This window comes from Anarrhichthys ocellatus, unplaced genomic scaffold (assembly GCF_004355925.1).
Source record: "Anarrhichthys ocellatus isolate YVR2014 unplaced genomic scaffold, GSC_Weel_1.0 scaffold51, whole genome shotgun sequence".
In the NCBI taxonomy this organism is placed as follows: domain Eukaryota; kingdom Metazoa; phylum Chordata; class Actinopteri; order Perciformes; family Anarhichadidae; genus Anarrhichthys; species Anarrhichthys ocellatus.
Window position 1 is genome coordinate 1352457 of NW_022280081.1, and position 22707 is coordinate 1375163.

The following is a 22707-nucleotide window of genomic DNA, read 5'->3' on the forward strand; positions in this document are numbered from 1 at the left end:
CCCCCCCCCCCCCCCCCCCCCCCCCACAGGGGTATCAAGCAGGGGAGTCACTTTGTCAAACTCTGTTCACTGTTTAATCCGCTGTTTGCTTCACTCCAATGCTCAGACTATTTGCAATCAGTCTTGAATTGACATGCAATCTGTCTATTCCCATCTCCCAGCTAACGCACTGAATTTATTTTTTCATGTTGTTTTTTGTCGGCTGTGGCATTTTGCATCAGTGGTGCAGTGCAGCATCTGAGGGTAGATTTCTCCTTTAAAGGGGGGATGCAGTATTTATGTGAATGGATTACTGTGGCTCATTGTGTCCCGAGCTGTCCAGAAACAATTCTTCATGAGGCGTCCAGTGAGAGCCTGTCTGAGCACCAAGCACAGACGCAGTCACACACACACACACACACACACACACACACACACACACACACACACACACACAGACACACACACAGTCAGGCTGTCAGGCTGACAATTAAGTTGGTATACTCAGAGGCCTGTGAGAAGCTCAGAGGCACTCTAAAACAGGTACCCAGAGTGAGAAGTTGGGGATCAAACAGAAAGGCTTTGTAGTGAGGGGGCTGTAAAACATAAAAAAAGAATAACTTCCCAATCCAGGGTACAGTGCAGTCTGTGCCCCTGGATGTTTGGCCCTCGCTGCAGACAGCTGAGAGGGAGGGGAAGTGAGAAATGACACTGGCTCCTTGCATATAATTCAATCCCTAAGTGTTAACTAGTTTGTCAGTCAGCTTGGCCCACACTTGGCTCTCAAGGCTTTTCTCCAAACACGAAGAACGAGAGGAGAGAGCAGCCAAATATCCACTTTGCACTCTGCTCATTCTTCAGGCCTCTCTGGTCAACTTTTGTGCGCAATGGGATTGATGAATGTTGAGCATTCACGCTGTTGTGCTATTATTTCTAGTTTGTTATATTTTGTGTATTCTAATATATTCTTTATATTGTGTATTCTTTAGATATACATCTCTAGTGTTGATAATGTATGTGGATAACCTGCTGCTGTAACACAATCATTTCCCAATTTTGGATAAAAAAGTCTGTGTCTATCAAACAACTCTATAGACAGCTGTATGGCTGCAGACCTGGCCATGTGAGGGGTAAACATACTGCCCAATGATAATATTGCACAATGTATCCATTCAATTTGGGTTTAGTGACATCGAACAAGTGATTTGGGTTCATGTGAGGTTTCAGTATCTGTCTGGTTTTTGGGGCACTTCCATATCAAGTGTCAAGTCTGAAAAATATCATGAGGGCTTTCGAAATATCATAATTTCTCAGACATAATTATGACACAGTTGTTGACATGAATGGTATTTAAAAGTCTGAAACCAGTCAATATGTCAACCCCCTATGGGACAAGAGCGTAGCATTAGTGTTGAGCCTGAAAGCTGCCTGATTGGTATGAAGGCTCAGCACTGTATTTAATAACACACATCTTCAAATATTCAAAGTACTATTCTATTGTATTCATACGTAACAGGACTGAGATTTTAGTATAGCATTAGCAAATATGAATTGTAGCCACATGACATCAGTGCTGATAGCATGAGAACATTTGGCATCATCAAGTGGTTTACCGAAAACAACTTTTAAAAAAACACATCTAAGAAACAATTTAACAGGACTGTACGTTGAGATTGATGTTCTCAGTCATACTTGCAGTATGATCAAAAATATAGAAAATAGAGTGAGAAAACTTGCTTTTGGTCGTCCCATGGCTTTCTGGAGACTCAGGAGGTGTTACTTCCTGTTGATCATGTGACTGGTGTGATGTCCCAATATTTTAGGGGGGGGGGGGGTAATGTGTCAGAGTAACAGGACTGATACAATGAAAATGTGTATTAAAACTAACATATTACGAGTTTCTGATGAGAAAATGTACATTTCTATGTCTAAATTGGAAATGGAGTCACACAATAATACAAAAAAAAACAGTGAAGTGTAGGGTTAGAGAGTTGTGGGTTGTGGGTAGTTTCAAGATACAGACAGAAAAAAAGGGCTGCATTGGAGCAACAAAGTGTGCATAGAGGCGGGCTTAGAGCCCCCCGCTATTACCAGCTCAGTTCTATCCTTTCCGTGACAATGGACTCCCTAAGACACTCTCCGCATACGGTACATCTTTTCCCGGGGTTGAATACCAGATTTGCCACCGCCTCCCCCTCACAGTCCATCTCTAAACGCTATAGCACAATGCACGCTCTGTGAAAGGCAGGTGCAGACTAATTGAATGAGGGCTAGGTTGCCGCTCCTCCAAAGCAATTAACTGCTCTCCCAGGCAGGCTGATTGAGGCAGCCATGCATGGCCCGCCATGGCTGCCTCTCCACTCCGACTGAGACAGAAGCTCGCTAACTTTCATTTATATCCTCCCAACAACACAACCACCACACTCACAAACACACACACACACACACACACACACCTCCGATACACCATCCCCCACCTCTACCTCCGTTTGATTAAAAACAGCAATAAAGAAAGAAACAACAGCATCGGGAAGCAATGTGAGCTGCAGAATGATCCATTGCATAGTTGCTGTTATTTTGTACAAGCTGTGTCTCTAAAGATACTTGAGATTTGATTTCTTCATCATCCATTTCAAGGTTCAAGCTCGATTTTTATTCTACTTCTAATCATTCTAAAACACGGGATTGCACAGAGATTGAGACTTGGACTTGGAAATTGGACTCAAGTCGCACACACAGCGACTTGAGACTTGACTTGGACTTCCCCCCTCAAAGACTTGAGACTTGAATTGGACATTGGAAAAATTGCTTGTGAGCATCTCTGGGTTTGAGAGGCTAAAGGGACGTTACAGTAGATTATACGATTATAAGAGTCATTAGTTGGAGAACCAGTGTTATGATACAATATGGTTGTACTCTAACTACTATCGGAAAATAGGTTATGTTTTTAATTTCATGCCCTATGTTAGCAATATTTTCCTGTAACCTTAAATAATTAAAGACTATATCCATTTTTACGGGCAAAGTACAAGTATTTACTTCACTGTTTTTTTTCAAAAAATTGATTGCCTGTTTAAAGTATCCATATATCAAACAACTGATTAATGCTGATACGGTATGCTAATAGATAAAGGAGGGATGAGACAGTAGGCCTACATGCTTTGAATTTCTTAGATAAAGCTATGCGCTCAGAGTAACTGACATAGTATGAAGAGTGAGATAGTTTACACAAGGTGGGTGAGTGGGAAGGCGGATGAGTGAAACAAACACAGGACTTTCTTCCTGGAGACATCTGTTAATATCCCTTGCAAAACTAAAAGTAAAGGTGGAAATTTCGTCACCTAAGCCGTTAGTGACGTGAGTCAAAAGTGTCGTTTTTCACATGAGTTGTTAGTCAGTGACGTTAACCTCAACCAGGCTCTTTTCCTAAACCAAGTGGTTTTGTTGCCTAAACCTAACTTCCTGTGAAGACAAAGGTTTATTTTGAAAAGACACCAGGCATGTAACAAGCGTATATTGACTCACTGTGACTGACACGTCCAAAAGTGACGCCAAAGGGATATGTAGAGCATCATAGCTTGAAGCATAGAAGCACTGACCAAGGGTCAGTATTTGATGAGGTGTGAGTGAGAGTGTGTTGGACTTGAGACTTGCTCCTCGAAGATTTGAGACCTGACTCGGACTTGCACAAAATTGACTTGAGAGCATCTCTGGCTGTTGCTGGGGCGGATATTGTCTGCCAGTGTGCGAAATACCCAGTCGGGGGGTCCGGTCCATTATCATTAGTCTCAGACGCGTTCTCCTTTATGTCACTTTCACTGTCAAAGAGTGCTCATTTGCTAAAAACCTTTATTTAGAGGTAATTTTCAATTGAGAGTGTAAACGAAGAGCACACAGAGAACCAAGAGAACCAGGTTGTGAAGGCTGGTGTGCAAGCTTTTATATGTTTGTTCTTCCCCTGTGTTGTGTAAACTATCATTGTCCTCACAGGAGCAATATTTCCCCTGCCCAACAGCATGGGAAATCTCAGGGGTTCTCACACTATTACAGGTACGGTTACGACAGGTTAAGGCCCTGAAGATTATGATTATGTTAGTGACCTTAGTATCAGCCAAAAATGTTCCAAATGTTCATATTTCCTCTATGGTTCATACAGCTGAAACAGCCTGGGGTCAAGTTGACCCCGAACAATGCAGATGCATACAAAATGCATACATGACATTGAAAATATATCATGTTAATTATATTTTTACCCAGTTGTCCCCATTAAATTAGGAAAAGCTGTTAAATTTTAAGTTTTACAAAATAAGGTGTCAAACATTTATTTAGAGACGTTTGATTAGGGGCAAAATTGACCCCAATAGCCTTCATGCTAAAACATGCTAACTGACATAGCGTACATATTAATCATAAGAGTGAGGTATCGATCTTCTCATATATACCTCTTGGCCAGAAAGCATGATGAGTATATAGACTTCTGCCGCTTCATAGACGTGTCTTCTTGTTGCTGGGCACCGACTAAATGTGTCCCCAGAGCAATATTGGCCGTAACAATAGTTCCTATCACATATTAAACCAAACAAAAATTAATATTCATAAAAACAAGTTGTACAAATATAATAATATCTAAACAAACACCCTAAAGCTACTGCAGATGTAAAAACAAAAGCAGTTAACTTACCAAAGCTGCTGTTCACTATTTAAAGACAAAGTGCTTCCTCCTTTCTTTGTTAACAAAGAGTTTAATCTCACGGTTGTTCAGTACATCCGTGAGCTTTAGTTCCAGTAAGAAGTCCTTCTCGATTCATGGACGCCAGTGAAGACAGTCGAGCCTCCCCAGTTGTATTTCTTGAATACGTTTTAATGTGTTTGAGGGCTGAAAATGTCCGCTCGACAGAGGCAGCAGATATTGGGATTGTCACCACCCAACATGTCACGCTAGCCCACTGACCAATCACGTACTTGTAGGCCAGCTAGCAGGCTCTGGCACGTCAAAGAATACGCCCAACATGTCAAACTAAAGATCTGATTGGTTGAACACTATGACAATCAACAATATCGTCCCCATTCACTTAAACTGCAAGGGGATTCACTTGTGAGTCTGCAGGCCTCAGGCCTCTGTTCTTACCTAGAGACACAGAGGTGAAATCTGATTGGATAAAAGCTCTACTTAAAACAAGCTGCACTGGAAGCAGAGCAACTGAGGAAGACAGTAGCTGTGCAATGAGAAAATAAGATAATGAGAAAAAAAATTATAATACATGTAGTGTATTTATGAAAAATTATTAAATTATAAAATAGCTATAACTTTGTGATTCTGTCTAGGCCAGCAGAGAAGGCCTTGCAGGCCCTGACGGCCCACCACTGGTGTACAGTACATATGCAAGTCTGAATGTGCGACCTGTTAAGTCTCAGCTGACAATCAAAATGTAATCACACAGCTTTCTGACTGAATGTCTAACAGCACGGTAAAGATTTACAATGGTGGGAATGATGTGAAAATGCTCCGCTCATTATCACCTCTTCAACCTGGCATCTGTAACCAGATGTGAACACAAAGGAATCAATCAATGATGCCACCGCCTCTACATGATACAATTGAATTGTGTTGAAGTAAGCGCACTGCGAGTGATGCAGCTGTCAGAGTCGAGGGACGGAATAAGCCAATAAGTGTGTTTTGTGTGTGTGTGTGTGTGTGTGTGTGTGTGTGTGTGCACACTTGTTAAAACCACAGTGAAGCTGTCGGCTATTAGAACAAGCACCCAGACTGCCTTCTTCAACCAATTAAACATCTCTGGTTTGTTTGGTGTGTGTGTGTGTGTGCGTCTTTATGTGTTGTCGTCTGCCATTGCCTTTCTTTGTTTTTCATCTTTCTCTGAAGCGGTGGAGATTTATTAAGGACAGGACAAGACCAGTGATGACAGTTCCTTTCATGTCCCGGGAGAAAATACAATAAGCCTGCTGCGTCTCTCTCATCTTCCCGTAGCTCTGTCTCCTTGTACTGCCTATTACTGTCAAGGTTCAGTGTCTGTGCTGTCAACTTTCTGTGTTTATTTGCTTTATCGCCTTTCTTGTTGCTCTCTCCAGTGGCGTTTCTCTTGACTTTTCTCTCCATCTCTGAATGCTTTCATGCTATTTTTCTTCTTTTTTTCTCTCTCTCTCTCTTCTGGTTGTGGTATTCTCTCTTGGCCATGCTCCATATTCTGTCTCCTTTTAAATGAAGGCCCTTCTGCCAGGTCACGGTTACTGTTCCTGCGGACGCTGCATCTGCGAGGAGGGCTGGTTCGGGAAGCTGTGCCAGTTCCAGAGGTCCTGTGACATGAGCGACGTTCAGAGCAAGGAGCTTTGTGAGACTTCGGACGGAGTCATGTGCAGCGGAAAAGGTGTGCGAGATGTTTTTTTTCAATTCTGCAAAGTCCAAAAAGTTTCCATGGAAGTCACAGTTTGGTAGTGGTGGAAGAAGTATTCACTTGGTACGACTTTGCACTTAGTAGTACAAAAATAGGAATAAAAAATTTAACAAATTATAAAAGTGTTACTGGCTCAATGTACTTTTGTCAAAAGTAAAAGTACTCATAATGCAGACAAATGCCCCCTATGGATTTTATATTATTATATATTATATCACTGGATTATCAGCAGCATCAGCATTACTCTGTAGCATTTACTGCTGGAGCAACTTTTATTTATTATATTGTTGGGTATTTTAATCTACAACAGTGCATCAAATATAAGATTATAAAATTGTAATGTGTTTTTTAATGTTGAATCTTAATCTGCAAATCTGTACAGTCAAATAACTGTGGTGGAGTAAAAACTACATTTTTTACCCTTGAATTGTACCGGAGTAGAAGTATAAAGTAGCATGACATGGAAACACTCAAGTAAATGTACCTCAAATTTGTACTAAAGTACAGCATACAAGCAGTATATGCTCACAGAAATACACGATTCACGATGGGTGGTTACATTTAACCCTTAACTTTTTAAAGTAATATGTAAAACTGCAGTGCAGATATTATGGGGTGAATTATGCCACATAAAGATCTGAGAAGAAGGCATATTCTTAACGAGCTTAAAGAAAGTTAAAGGAAAAAAGTTAGTTAGTACAGCAGTATGTTGTAACAACAACAAGACACTCTATTGATGGAAGCTCTGGCATTTTCTTTTCTGTTCTCTTCAGAGGTTTAATGTCCTTTTTTATCTCCTTTCTCTAGAACATATCACAATATCTTCCCCCTAAAGATCAATGAAAATGAGCAATTTCTGAAACGTACCCCTTCCCATTACCTCTGGTAGTTTCATTCAGCGCTTTCACCTTCTTACAAACTCTGGATCATAACTCTTGTCTCAAATTTTCTTTCTGGAGTGTTGCTCAAAATGTCTCGAACTAGAAAACGATATGTTCTGCGTCACAAACTTTGTTAATTACAATGCGTCTTTTCTGCGGGTAATAAGTTCTCTTTATACTTGTCAAACGGCTCTCAGTTAATATACAGTATTTACATATTCTCAATCATCTCCCTTCTCTTGTACATAGTCACTATTTCACTATCTCACTATTTCAAAACTCTTTTGATCCCCACCGCAACTGAAACGGTAGACCATTCATGTACGAGACGCATTTAATGAAACAAGGTCATCTGTGAAGCTCAACAAAAAGCATATTCCAATTGTCGGAATTTCTTACATCGGAACGTTATGGTACCAAGTAATTAAACTTACGAGATTAACATCAAATTCCCACTCTGAACCCACAACCGTGTTGCTCTGTAACAGGTTAATAACTCGCTCTTTAATGATTACGGTAATAATCTGGACAAGATTTACGTTTAGCTTCCTTTATGTAATCTTTTACCCAAGACAGGAACGTGTTTTACATGAACCAGAACACAGCTGCAGTACAATCCAAAATCTGACATATCACTACATATTATATTGAAGTTATCTAACACAGACTCAGATAGCTTCCTGTAGGGCTGAGAATGTTGATAGATTAATGGATCAGTTGATTGATAGGGAACTAATCAACAACTAGAACCACCATCTCCCGGTCTAATGCCTCTGCCGACCAGTCAAGTTGCATTTAACATCCATGTCTGTCCAAAATGTCATCACTTCATCACTCTACCCTATTTGACATTCATGTGAAATTGTCAGAATAAGCATATGAATTCTTGCGTTTGACCGCCACAATCGAATCAGTTCACGCTTTGAGCCCAAGGTGGACGTTTGTGCCAAATTTGGAGAAATGACTTCCTGAGATATGGCGTTCACGGGAACGGGACAGACGTACAGAGAACCCCGAAAACACAACGCCTTCGACCACAGCTGTCAGAGGTGCGGGGACATAAGAATGTTCATGTGAATAAATTGTTCACAATTGTAATGAATTGCAACAAGACAAACAATCTAAAGGTGTCTCCATCGGGGCATTGTCCCCTCTCCTCTGACATGTTATAGACTAAATGATCAACCAGTTAACCGGAAACAAAAAAATGTCAGGTTGATTGATAATAAAGATTTATAATATCCTATACATTTCTTAGATTCTGCACAGTGTCGCCACATCGTATGTGTCATTAGGTGGCAAATGACATTAGGCAGCAGGATTCCTCCTCCTCTGCTGTGTGGCGTCGAATCCACAGAAATAGAGCAACTGCAGTGGGTCCAGCCCTGCAGAGCCGAGTCGAGCCGAGTGGGATCATGAAAATGAAGATGAGCGTGTTCATTCTCCACGCTCCACCACATTCAGACACCGGAACAATCTTCCCCCAGCTCCTCCTTCGCCTCTCTCTCTCTCTGTCTCCCTGTCTCCCTGTCTGTCTGTCTGTCTCCCTGTCTCTCTGTCTGTGTCCCTGTCTGTCTCCCTGTCTGTCTATCTGGCTGTCTCTCTGTCTGTCTCCCTGTATGTCTGTCTCCCTGTCTCCCTGTCTGTCTGTCTCCCTGTCTGTCTCCCTGTCTGTCTATCTGGCTGTCTCTCTGTCTGTCTCCCTGTCTGTCTCCCTGTCTGTCTGTCTCCCTGTCTCTCTGTCTGTCTGTCTATCGGTCTCCCTGTCTGTCTCCCTGTCTGTCTGTGTCCCTGTCTCCCTGTCTGTCTGTCTGTCTGTCTGTCTCCCTGTCTGTCTGTCTGTCTGTCTTGTCTGTCTATCTGTCTTGTCTGTCTATCTGGCTGTCTGTCTATCTGTCTTGTCTGTCTGTCTGTCTGCCTCCACCTCCCATCGTGTGATCCGATGTGTGAGGTTTGAAATTGGGGAGAATGAAAACATAGTTGTTGGACCTCTGGTATGAGCTTTGGAAAAAAAAAACTGAAGCAGACAGCAGTATATTTGTTTTCCACTACCAATCCTTAATACCGTACTATCCTGATGCCGACCTTGAGAGAGAGAGAAACAAACACTGATGGGGGAGAGGGGAAGTCTTAAGTCTGGGCGGATTGGTTTCCTGGTGGAAACAAGTAGGGGCTGTTTCCCCGGGGAACATCCCCTACACTCAGCCCAACTCTATTCATCTTCTGTGTAAAGCAAAGAATTTATAAGAAATAGTACAAACAGCATTTATTACGAACTCAAAACATGAGGGGATGGCGTTAACAAGAAAAACACATCGAAATGTTACTCAGCTTGGATTCGGAATGTGAAAAGTTAAGTAACACTTTGTGTGTGTGTGTGTGTGTGTGTGTGTGTGTGTTGCAGGTTCCTGTCACTGTGGCAAATGTATCTGCTCTCCCAAAGACTGGTGGGTGTCTGGAGAGTACTGTGAGTGTGACGACCGAGAGTGTGACAAACATGACGGCCTCATCTGCACAGGTAGAGTGGGACATGTGGTTCACACACACACACACACACACACACACACACACACACACACACACACACACACACCATTGTACTTGTAGATTTTGAAGCAATCCCACTAACGTGAACAGCTATGGTTGTGAGTTTGAGAAGAGAGAAGTGAATAGTGACAAACATACGCACACACACACTTTATATATCTTCTCTCTCTATATAGCAGCTTATCCACAGGAGCCGTCTTCTACCCGCTGATAATGAAAATCTCAGTACATAGTTTATAATTATTGTTGCCCCCTGTCAGAATCTGGACAGCTGTTCAGAAGTGTTTCTCATTATTACTCCATGACTCCAAATGTCAGCCTTAATGTCATTCAGATGAGCATCAGTGGTTCTAAATGGAGACAAGGGCTGCTTAGAAAATGTGGAAAACTGAGAGGCAATGAGCAATGTGTGGCAATGTCTGTTAAATGTTCCCGATTACCATATAACTTACTGGAGTATATATTAGTGAACATTAGCATAATGCATGAGAGCTATTATAAGGTAATGGTGTTTTATATGAAGAGGCAAGTCTTGAATATGCAGGTAAAAGCAGTGGAGCCTTTTTTTTTTTTACAAGTTAACGATCCAAAAATGAGTTCGCCAAGTTTGCCCAGGAATTAGTCTGCACCTGGAGATTTCACGGACCCTTCAGAGCTGTACAACCCATGAGTGATGTGGAAAATTCAGCGTTTCAGGAGTGCTTGCTGGTCAATGTCATGCGCTGAATATGATAATTTCAGCCACTTTCTTTCAGAAGAGGGAAACAAAGAGCTTTTTATTTGTCTGTCTGCAACACAGGTAAAAACAAATACATTTCTTTCAATATGCAACACTTCAGAATCCTCTTCATCGCGGGCATATTCATTGACGTGATTTTCCATCAGATCTATTACAATTACCTGAAAAGGTTTTAGTATCAGCAACGCAGTAACACAAGTGTCTGTTGGTTTGAGTGAACGCCCATTTAAACTAAGCCTTGAAGAGCGTGAGCCGGGATCAGAGAGCCTCCCACTCCAGAGGGAACACGGGTGGTTCAATTGAGCTGTTGATGTTATTCATTTTCCCATTAAAACATCAAAACTGACATTGACTTGCCGACCAACAAGTACCGCCTGCTTTGTCTCATTCATCTGTGCCATAAAGCTCCATCGCTGTCAAAAACTATTAAAAAAACGTGAGCCCTATACCGCTGCAATGGGTGAAATATTCTGTAATTACCATGTACACACACACACACAGTGTACAATTCATTTTTAATCCCATATATATTGTCACAATATTATTATGTAAACAGACAAATAGAAAAGAGCAAAGAAGTATTAACACCAAAATGTACCAGAAATATGAATGCTAACAAAATAAAGGTAGAGTTGAAAGTAAAATATTCCCCTCTGAAATATAGTGGAAGTATAAATTAGTATACAACTGAAGTACCTTAAAATTATATTTAAGTACGGTTCTAATTTCATTAAATTAGATTCTGGATTAAAATGAATGCACCAAATGTCTATTAATCCGCAGATTAAAATAGTCCCTGACAAACGCACCATTTGCTGTTGTTTGTGCATGGGCTTGTGGTGCAGTAGGGAAGTTGGAAAGTTCTGAGAGACAGACTAAAGGCATTTTGGGTTTTAATCATTTCATGGGATTTACTGACAATAAGAAGAATAAATAGAGAAAGGCCAGCCTAATCTTTAGTGACAGGGAGGTCTGTCTAATCTGCTCCCTGGAAGATCAACAAGCCGTTTAGCTGACTTTTATTGTTTTTCCTCTCACCTACTTACCCATCTCTGCTTCCTTCTGTTTCTTCCACCTTTCTTTCATCATGTGTTTAAGTCCGTCACCCCTTTTTCCCTCCTCAGACTCTGCCCTCCTCTCTCCCAGGGATATTTTGCAGTAGATAAGTCTTTTTCAGGAGTCCTCCTAAGCTCGGCATCTCCTGTCTGACACCTCAGGGAGCTTGTGGAGAGACGGGGGCTACGAGGTTATAACACATTCAGAGGAGGGCGTTAGCCCAATATGGGTGTCTTTATATACCTAAATTAAAAAAATACCCTCACAGTGTTGGCTTGTCAGTGATTCCCAAAACAACTAATATGATGGTGTTGCTGAACTGACTCCCTTATTGGTTGGACAGTTGAGGCCTTTTAAGATACTTATGGAACGATTGCAGGAGATTGGACTTTAACTCCAGTCTCTTATGTTGAAGTCAGATGTAGCACAGTCCTCGTTCCAACCCGAACTTCTATTACTTCGATATTCAATATTTCTTCCTTTGCTAACAAAAACATTTAAAAAAAGTTGTTTTAATGCAGACTGCCACCTCCGGTTCTGAAGCCAATGCTGAAGTGTCTTAAACTTGCATTCTCTCTAATGGCCATCAGGGGGCAATCATCTGGTTGCAAAAACAAGTCAGATTGTATAGAAGTCTATGAGAAAGTGACTCTACTTCTCTCTTGATTTATTCCCTCAGTAAACATTGTAAACATGAGTTTATGGTCTCAATCTCTAGTTTCAAGTCTTCTTCAATACAGCATGTAAATTATGGTCCATTTAGAGTCAAACAGACCATAAAGCAGAGTATGCTTTAGGGCGGGGCTACCTTGTGATTGACAGGTTGCTACAGCGACGTTGTCCGGTCTGGGAGGTGATGCCGACGGCCAAAAAGCCAAACTCCAGGCTTCAAAACTTTAGTCCACAAACCAATGGGTGACTATGTCTACATACATGGTTGTGACAAGCATTTCTTTCAGACAGACTGACTTTTCTGTGTAAATGTCTGGCTTTTTTCCCCTCTTAATTAAACCAGCGTTTTCTCTCCTCTGCTGTGTGGGCACAAGCAGTGTGAAACCAAAAGAAACGTCCTGAGCAGCGAAGTCAGCAGGGGCAGAGAAATGCACCCAGTGGAAGCGGGGTGTGAAAAGAGGAACCTTGTTAAAGGTCAGGCATGATGGAGCAGTTCTTAATTCACAGCTTCTCTTCCACATTGCCCTCACAGGGAATGGGGTGTGCAATTGCGGCAACTGCGAGTGCTGGGACGGCTGGACGGGGAACGCCTGTGAAATCTGGGTGGGAGAAGAGTACTGAAGGGGGGAGAGGACGCTGGCGTTAAGAGACAAGAGAGGCCTGGCTGCCCGGAGCGACCAGGAGCGCCGCTGATCGTCACGACCAGGCTGGTTAGAAAACACAGCAGCCAGGAAAAACCACGGGAGGAGGGAGACGACTAAACTAAACCTGGATATAACTCTGCATATCACTAACAGCATTCATTCTTTTATTGTACTGGTTACAAGTGATCCTTATTGTAGGTGTGAAAGAAACATATTACCATGTAAACATTTGTTTCCAAAACAGCTCTATGTATGATTTTTTTTGTTTGTTTGTAGGAACGCTTACGTATTCCAGATGGCTACACATGATATGATGCAGATACATGATGAATCCAAATGTTGGAAAGGGAAGAATAATTAAAGTGAGTTTTTTTTTGATGATGTAGATCTGTTTTTAACTGGTACGGAGCGGAGTGTTGCCCCACAATTGGACGGAAAGTTCACTCAAAGTTGAGGCGGAGGTTACTGTTTGAGGTTTTTATTTCTTTTTTTTAATAATAAAACATTGAATGTGCCGCATGACAACATGTTTGCATGGAAAACAATGCGAAGACCTTAATCATACATGGTTACAAATCTGTTATAACATGACATAACTCCAATGGGCATACTTGCAATGGTATATATATTTCTTTTTTTTGTTGTTGAAAATAAATCATTTTAACAGTGCCTATTCTTTTCCACCGGAAACCAAACAATCTGCCAATGAAAGCCACGCTGTACCGAAGGTACGTGACGGACATTTCCAACATTTCAACACACACAAGTGACGAGGTTAAACTTCTACGTGGAGGAAACAAAGAGAGGGCATACATAGTTCCGTTGTGGCATGCTGGATGTCCATGACACTTCGAAAAGGTGGCATCAGGGGATGAGAGCTGCATTGACACAAGAGCTCAGTCACCACTTGAAAAGAGAGCCGATGAGAAGTCACAAAGAAAATTTAATGTAAATTCTACTTTGGCCTTTTTTTCTTTTTTTTTCATGCTTAAACTAGCCAAACCCCTCCGTTTTCTTTGTCCCATCGAAAGTGACAGGTGCAATAATATACTGCACCCTATATTGCATTAAGTATGTTACTGACATTACAGTACACCTTTTTGTATAAATATTCTATTCAATATGTTGTATGTGCGTCTACAACGAACACAAACTGTATAGTGTAGACAAACTCGTTGCATATATGTATGTAAAATTAGCGGTACATACCAACAGTTCTCGATAGACATAGCCTACTACATGCAGTTCATTGATGCCATCCTCTCCCCATGCAACAGATGGGACAGTGTATAAAACAAGAGGTTGGAAACGGAGACGTTTGCTAGAAGATTCTCGTGACACATCTGAAAAGAGGGGGAGGGGGGGGGCAAAGCAAACATGATCGGTATCAGGAGACGACATCAAGCACAACCCGTATAGGCTACAAGACAAATTAGAAGAAAAAAATAAATGTGAAATGAAATAGTGGCTACAGAGATCCAAACAGAGATGTACATTTACACACCGGGCATTTACAAAAATAAAGTCAGCCTCGGAGAAGCCAGTTATCTGGACCGCAGGGCTGGAGCAGCAGCCAGCCCTGCATGTAGAGTTTGTAAGAGTGGAGGATGATTGGCTGTAATGAGGACAGAACATCAGCCCCAAATACAACTACAGTGGTTTCCAGCTCCTGTGTGTGTGTGCGTGTGTGTGTGCATCGTATGCCATTTAAGAGCTTTGTACAGATAAGTATTCCAACTAATGCGCTTCAATGTGCTGTAATAAGAAACGATCATGTGTAAACCCAATAAAATCACATTCATCAAATCAACTTCTGAACATAAATTGCAGTTTTAGCATCACGCACACAGCAGCAACAATCTACTCCGTATTCTAAATCTTATCTAACAAAACTATTCGGGGGAAAAAATTCCTTCAGAACAAGACGAACGTTATGAATTGATCGATTCAGACAGAGCTCTGATAAACCGCTAACAGTCGTGATGAAGATGCCGAAACGGAGAGTGCAGCGGGTTTACCTTCGGATCCGCTGTGAGTGTGCTGCAGCCTGCAACATGCAACTCCCAGCACCCGACTCCAGCGCTCCCGTGGCGACGCCGATCAAAGAGCGGTACCCATACCTTGCTCTTCGTAGAAAATACATGCACGTGATTAATTCAAGGTATACGCACATCTCTAAAATGACACCAGGTAAAGACCTTTGGGGGGTGGGGAGTGGAGTTGATTCTGTCGCACGGAACAAACGCAATCACAGTGAAAGCTTCGATTGATTGAATCTGATTTGTTTTCTTTTGCAAAGAATCGGTTTAATTTCCTGGGAAAAGACTTTGGTCATTTTCAGAGTTGAACACATCTGAGTGTGGCTTGTCAATGGATAATGCTACGTGTCCTCTACACGGATGTATCCAGTGGGTTAGGCACCTTCGGGGCCCAGTGACGGGGACTGGGAACCTGTTTTTGCATGCCGGGAATCGAGGTCCAAACAGGCACGTGATAGGCCAAGATGATCGGTACTGGACTCTGCATGCTGAACTAGGAGACAAATCCTCTCGTAGTAATAATATTAATAATAACAATATCTAGTCATTTAAAAAGTTATGATTTATAATATTCATTTTCCCTAAGTTTTATACAGTGAAAATGTTACAATATAAGCCATCTCTTTTATAACTGCTGCAAGAAGAGAGAACACAACATTAACCTTTGCCCATGCTTTAGGTTTGCCGAACCAAATAGGGATGCAGCCAGTATAAATGTCGCCTACTGGTTTTCAGCCATGTTGTTTTTCTGGCTTTTTTTGAATAGACGCTGCCATAAAATGGCTGCTAGTGCTGCAGTCGTCCACCATCTGGGTCAAAGCCACGAGCCTTTGCCTCGTAGTCTAAAGAAGTCAGTGAGTGAGGGACAGAGGCCCACAAGGCCTAGAGATATTCCTAGAGCCCACACTCTGAAATGAGATTAAAGAAAAATAGACTTCAGGTTTTCTTCTATTTACCAGAGAAGGCGGAACGGAAACCGCTACTGGGACTTAGATAGTGATATGTAGACACCATTCCTTACAGCGCTCTACCGCCCACACGCAGAGGTCTGTTTAGAAACGCGCGTGTGTGTTAGTGTGTGCGTTTGTGTGTGTGTAGGGAGCTCCTCGCATTGATTGCAGTGGCGGTAATTAGCACTTCATCAACTATGATTGCAGGAGCTCTCTGCCAGCCTCCAGTGTGTTTCTATCCGCTGTAAAAAGAAAAGAAAAAACAAGCAACACATTGATTTGTCCCCCTCCACCAACTGTGTGTGTCTGTCTGTAAGTGTGTGTGTGTGTGTGTGTCTGTGCCTGTTGCGGGCAACACAAAAATTTTAATTTTTTTGTTTGTGTATGTGTTGCCACATCTGTTTGAATGTGTTTCTTACAAAATCAAACAACTCCCCTGCAAAACGTTTTTATCTTTTCTAGGTTACTTGACAAAGAGGAAAAAAAGAGTGTGTCTAGAGATAGAAGAGAGGGAGAAGGGGAGAACGTACTGGTAAAAAATAGAGGACGACAGTCCAAATATTTGCTCTATCTATACAGTCTCTATCCCAGAACATAGCTGGTGAACTGTGGTATAGAAAATAGATCTGAAGGTACACAGACTCTGCTGCTGTAGCAGGGGGCCATCACAGAGAGAGAGAGAGAGAGGGGGGGGGGGTGGTGTTCTTGTACGAACCGCCTGGCAAGCAAAATGCCACGAGCATGGCCGTGAAACACAGGGTTCTCACAGTTTTTAAGGGGAATCTAAAGGCATTCCATGATCAGAGGTCCTCTTTTTTCCCTCCTGTGTGCCGGAGAAACTCAGCCGCCTCGTTGTCCATGCGTCCATGTCGAGGACCGGCTGGAGAAAAGGGAGGGCGAGGCTGGAGAAAGTGGAGCACGAAAAAGGGAAGGGGTGGTTTTCGCCTGGATCTGGTCCCCAGAAGAAAAGAGGGTCTAGAGTCTAGTCTCCGTCACTCCCCACCACCTTTCCCACCTCCGCGTGCACACACACACACACACACACGTGTTGGGTACTGGTGCGGGGCTATGTGGCAGGCTTGTCGGGCTTGCTTACAGGTTTACCTCCGTTCATCACCGCCGGCTCACTTGTGCTTTTACTGGGAGGCGCCGCCGCCTTGGGCACCGTCTCTCCAACGTCGTGCAACGATGGCTCTCTGTACATGGCAACTGGAGGGGCGGGCGAAGAGGAGAGAAAGCAGAGAGACAAAGAACAGAGCTGTTAGCGAGAACTTCCCGACTGCACTTTTAGAGTTTGACTTTCGAAAACCATCTTCCCCACAATATCTGTTGTTGTGTACTTTTGCAAAAGATACTACACAGGCAGAAATTCCTTAAAACCTTCAAAGGAGATGATGACATTTTTTGCCCATGGGCGTCCTGACCTGCTTTTGTCTCCGTGAGGGCTGATTCTTAATCTAAGCAAATGCTTTTCAACAAAACATTGAAAAGTGCCTCATTATCCAACACTTTACAGCTGTCTACTGCGGTCTTGACGGGACACTTCAACTTGATTCCACGTTTTAAATCGGTCGGGAAGCAATCAGGCCGGTTGACTGACAGTGAGTGACTGCGGCATCAGCTGGACTATCAGCACTTCATGCTGCACTCACAGAACTGTCCTGCCTCCTGCACTGTACTGTACAGCAAAATCAGCGAATCAGCACATAATTACAAGAATATGTCAATGAATCACATAGTTGTATCATCACTACAGGGACAGGCCTTGTAGTATGGGGCATCTGTCTCGTAATGTAACAAGGATAGTCGTGATTTTTTAACTGTTTTTCACCCAAATACATCAGGATTTATTTGTGTCTCCACCTACATTCATGTTATGCTACAGTTATGTTTCCTTCTGCAAAAACAGCACTGCTTACAGTAGCGAGGCCTCTTGCAATGTTGACAGCTGATAAACTCCTTCAGGCACCAAAAAGTGGAGAGAAAATATGGAGGAAATGTTGCCCCTTTAGTCTTGAAGTAAATAAATATTGAAAGCTGTTAAGCTCTGTTTTTATCCTGCTTTACTTATACTGTATTTTTTTATACTATTATGAAAGAACTATTGAAATAAAGCCCCTAAAAGCAAATGGAAACTGCCCAAGCAGATAGCTTTAGATTTGTTTGCCCTACAATATCACAAATCCATCTCTGATAGTTCTGTTGCCATATATGATGGGTGGGTCCTGGAAGTTGTGCACCTTGCACACATCTTGGATCTGTCCCTTTAAAGGATAAAGCTGGTGATGAAAAGATTAAACCCACTAATGTGTTCGCTCATCTCTCAATTTATTCCAACTCAGCCCCAAGTTCTTTGGTTCCTAATGAACACGTAAAAAATGATTTTAACGTTTTTTTTTTTTTAAAAGGCTCCGTAATTTCCTGATACAGCTGGGCACTGTAGTTTTTAGGAAATTATGCTCAAACAGAAGGAAATAGTACATTTGTCGGGGACTATTTTCACTTGCGGATTATTACACTCTACTGTGCAGTAAGATGGTGTATGTAGGATTGATAAAGTACAGTGGAATGAAAGTTAGTCTTTTCATTAAAATAGTTGACAAAAAGAAAAAGATATTAAATACTACCACACCTATAGTGAAAAACTATATCTATTTAATACAAAAAATACTAATAATAGAAAAAAAGAAATATATATATATATCTGTGCCTACCAGATTATAAATGGATTGTTAACCTCCCTTTAACCTCTGTGCAGTTCTAAAGTCTATCACAGTACGTACCTTCTAATGGCTTGGGCAGGAAGTGAGCAGCTGGTTTGGTTTTTTTCACCCGGTTCCCCTTCATTGCTTGGCCCTCTTTATTGAGCCCTAGGAACCAAGCTCTCCCCGACTCCTGTTGTCTGTACAACATAGACGAGTAGATCACATAGTAGTTCTCAAACACCGACTCTTTGAACTTGCACTCCGCTGTAAAGAGTTCCTGCAGGGACAGACACAAGCACCGGGTGTTATTGTAAGAACAGGCTCTTTGAAAACCAAAAAAGAAAGAAAACAATACAATGAAGATTTCCTCTGAATGTAACACATTCCAGTCGGACTCCAAATAATAATTCACAGTTCACATTACGTAAGAATGAAACAGATGTCGGATTCATAATTCATATTCAAACTGTTCTGGGGGGTCACCTTTATTTCATGCACACAAGTAATAATATTGCAGAAACTGCCTCGCCAGGTGAAATGGACTTCCATCTGTTGTGAAACGAATTAGAGCTGCAGAGTCCATCTCGCTATAATCGTGTCTCAAGCCAAGCCTAATGACCTGCTCGGGATGAAATGCAACTCTCATCCTCACCTTGGCCCTCAACCTTGACATCAGATGTAAGAGCACTCGTTTAGTCAATTAGCTCATGTTCCCGGCCGAAAGTATATATTGTTGGGCACTGACCCTCGCACCTGCAGTGCTGGAAACATCAGCAACACTCCCCTGTTCCTTAGACATTTCTTTTTAATTGGTTGAACCCAAATGGGATCATCCCTCCCAAATACTATGTCTTCCATCAGCAATTTGTCTATGACTGCCTTCTGGACTTTGTAGGAATAATGATAGAACTAATCAAGTGGACTCCTCAATCCTTTTACACCCCAATATGGCCACGTCTCTCTGCACTGTCGACCATTCTTCTCCATACCAGAAGGGTAATAAAGAGCGTAGCCACACTGTCCCGCCCTGCCCGGCTAAAAGTAAAGACATTTATCGGGGCGGTATATAATCAAAGCGCACTCGTTCACAATGGAGAGTTTCACCGCATCTGTTGTGAGCAGTTCACACTGAGCTGGCTGACACTACTGACAGTAAATGTAAAAAAAAATACAATAAATCCCCTGATGCACCCGTGGTGCCGGGGTTGTTAGTCTCAGAGTCTGGAGGCTTCTCGAGGTAACCAAAACAAGGAATACTTTCATTTGCTTTGCGACAAATGAGCAGAATTTACATCGTGTCAGATGATTTTGTCGATCTTCCAACCAGGATTACTTTCCGTGCTAGAAAAATAAACATTCGCAATTTTATCAAACAGGGTCTCTGACGAAGACGATGGAAAGAAAAAAAACTTTTTTTGGAAATTCCACCTTTTGATTCAGCCAATGATGCAGGTAAATCTGAAAGGAGATTATGCTAAAAATATGGCTACAGCTTGTGTGTAGATGTCTTAAAATTGACATGACTATACAGCCAGGCTAGCGGCTCTGTGAGGCCACGCAAGCACAGCGTTGCTTTGTGCCTAAAATCTGACAACTGTACATGTCCACAGTAACAATGTTAACACGCTGATGTTCAGCAGCTGTGATGTTTACCATGTTCACAGGCTTAAGATTTGCAAGGCTGATGGGCATGTCATTAGCTTTGCAGGTATCGGCTCATAAATCAAAGTGAGATTTCGTTTTGTTGTACTGCAACTGCAGCACAACAATTTCCCTCGAGACCAATGGAGCGTTATCTCATTATCTTATCTTATTGCGGTTCATCCTGAGGATGATATGAACGTGCATACCACATTTGTGCCAATCCATCTAGTAGATTAAAAGTAGCAACCTGACACGTCAAATGGTTTGTTACACAGAACCATGTGAGAGGCCGTCGTTGGCAACTATTCGGAAAAAGGACACTTTCAAAAAATACTTGGCAGCTGATTGGACGAACATCTATCTATCTATCACCACCTCTCCATGTCGTCACACTCTTCATAGAGCGCTGATTGGTCTGAACTACATAAACTGCTAAACGCATTCATGATATCACGATAATCCTGCTGCCGTGTAAGGTAAGACAAAGACTATGGGTGTCTGCACAAAATTGCATGGCAATCCATCAAAAAGTTGAGCAAGTTTAGCAAGAAGATTGAAGTTTACATCAATATCTGTCCAAAAATGTCATTACTTCTTACATCCTGTGAAATTGTCACAATTAGCCTATGAATTCTTGAGTTATGGCCAAAAGCGTGTTTTGTGAGGTAACAGTGACCTTTGACCTCCAATATCTAATCAGTTCATCCTTGACTTTGCTTGAACGTTTGTGCCAAATTTGAAGAAATTCCGTGAGATATCACATTGACAAGAATGGAATGGACGGACAATCCAAAAACAATAATTACTGTGGTATCGAGAGAAAGCCAGCTATCGCTGGCACAGAGGCATAAAACCATATTATTTTAATAATAGCTATATCAATAATAGGATCAACAGTAATACTGGCAGTAATGTTTCCATGTTACACCCAGGCCTGTCGAAATAACTACTTTTGTTGGACAATAAATTGTCCCAGAAATAATTCAAATTGACGATATTATTGTCATATTAAGACATTAATATTACATTTCATTCCACTGATATGACTATGTAATAGCATAATAATGCAAGTGCACCCTTTCAAAGAGCAATTAACTATTCATTCTTAAGAATATTTAGACATCGGAACTGGAGTGTAAAATAAATATGAAATTATTCTAAATAAATAAAATTAAAAAATTAAATAAAAATACTCAACCAAAGCAATAAATAAAATGGACACTCTGGCTCTGTTTAAAAAATGTGCAATGTCTGCAATATGCACAAGTCTTATAATGGTATAGAAAACCCTTCTGTTCATTCTGGCTTCATACGATGAGTCAATAACGTAATTACCGTGACAGGCCTAGTTTCAATATACTTTGATTTCATAGATATTTTATAAATCTCCTGTATTGTATCTGCAAGGGATGTTATGTATGAGCTAAATGCTCAGTTTTGAACACATGGTTATGCTGCAATTAGCCCCTTGGAGCACCACTCCTGTCGGAGCTTATCCTCTGAAAGCAGAGCTGAGCAGGAAAGGAGCGGAGAGACACTTGGGATGAACCGTAGCGATCCCGAGGAGCACCCAGCTGTATTTGTAAGTGTCCTCTCTCTACCCTTGATTGAGGACTCGTGGGCATTCCCGAGTGTCGAGGCGCCAAAACGCACCATGCAAAAACAACAGCATCGACCGGTGGCAAATGGAGGGATTAGGACGAAAACTATTAATGTTGCTTCGGTAGTCGACTACAACAGCTGGGCAGAGACATTGATAGGCAGACTGAAGCAATAAAAAAACTGAGCCGTACATGATGAAACCTTGAGCGCTGTAGTGTTATGTGTAAAGTAAGTTAGGAGACCGTAGTATCTTTGGCTAACTTTATTAGCTCAACATTAGCATAACACCAAGACTGTTGACTGACTGGATTCATATAACTCCCAGTGCGGACCGCGGACTGCGCACGCCCACATCTGACATCACGCACACCTGATCACTCCGCTCTGCATGTCGATAAAGTAGTACCATTACATTACATCACCCTTTCTTTGAGTCATTTAAGACATGCTGCAAAAAGGCATAATGTCGTCTGTCAACATCTTCTGTACGTCTAACTGGTCATTGTAAAACTCAGAACGAATGCTCTATTAAGTAACACAGTATCATAACAACATACATTTACTTTTCAAAATCTCTTCAGGATTTAAACTTCTTGTGGCACTTACACTGGCACTTAACAGTTTTATTTTGTATTAATGAAATCATTTAACATAAACCAATCCTGAACTATTGTGATCTGGGTGGACTACCAGCCACCAACATAGCTGCAGTGGATTATTCTGCCACTTGATGCAGACTATGTCCTAACTACTTAACATACTCTCCGTATCGGTCTGGTGGTTTTACAATTCTGCTGCTGGAGGTTGTGCGTGTTGCAGTCTGTGTCATAGTATCTTGA

General features: G+C 41.8%; 2 protein-coding genes across 9 annotated transcripts in view; one reads left to right on the plus strand and one right to left on the minus strand.

Moving 5' to 3' along the window:
* itgbl1 (integrin, beta-like 1) overlaps nucleotides 1–14779 on the plus strand; it is a 53537-nt gene extending 38758 nt beyond the window's left edge. The window contains exons 9-11 of the mRNA XM_031870105.1: nucleotides 6216–6362; nucleotides 9675–9788; nucleotides 12817–14779. Coding sequence (XP_031725965.1) covers nucleotides 6216–6362; nucleotides 9675–9788; nucleotides 12817–12905 — 350 coding nt within the window. The 3' untranslated portion in view covers nucleotides 12906–14779. The remainder of the gene's footprint in view (nucleotides 1–6215; nucleotides 6363–9674; nucleotides 9789–12816) is intronic.
* Nucleotides 13391–22707, minus strand: part of fgf14 (fibroblast growth factor 14) — a 113284-nt gene continuing 103967 nt past the window's right edge. For 6 of the 8 annotated variants that reach the window (XM_031870106.1, XM_031870108.1, XM_031870111.1 and 3 more), the window contains exons 4-5: nucleotides 18701–18899; nucleotides 13391–17126 (exon numbers count right to left, since the gene is read on the minus strand). In XM_031870106.1, the coding sequence (XP_031725966.1) occupies nucleotides 16984–17126; nucleotides 18701–18899 (342 nt within the window). In that variant the 3' untranslated portion in view covers nucleotides 13391–16983. The remainder of the gene's footprint in view (nucleotides 17127–18700; nucleotides 18900–22707) is intronic. The other 2 variants (XR_004213555.1, XR_004213556.1) reach the window with 2 other exon arrangements.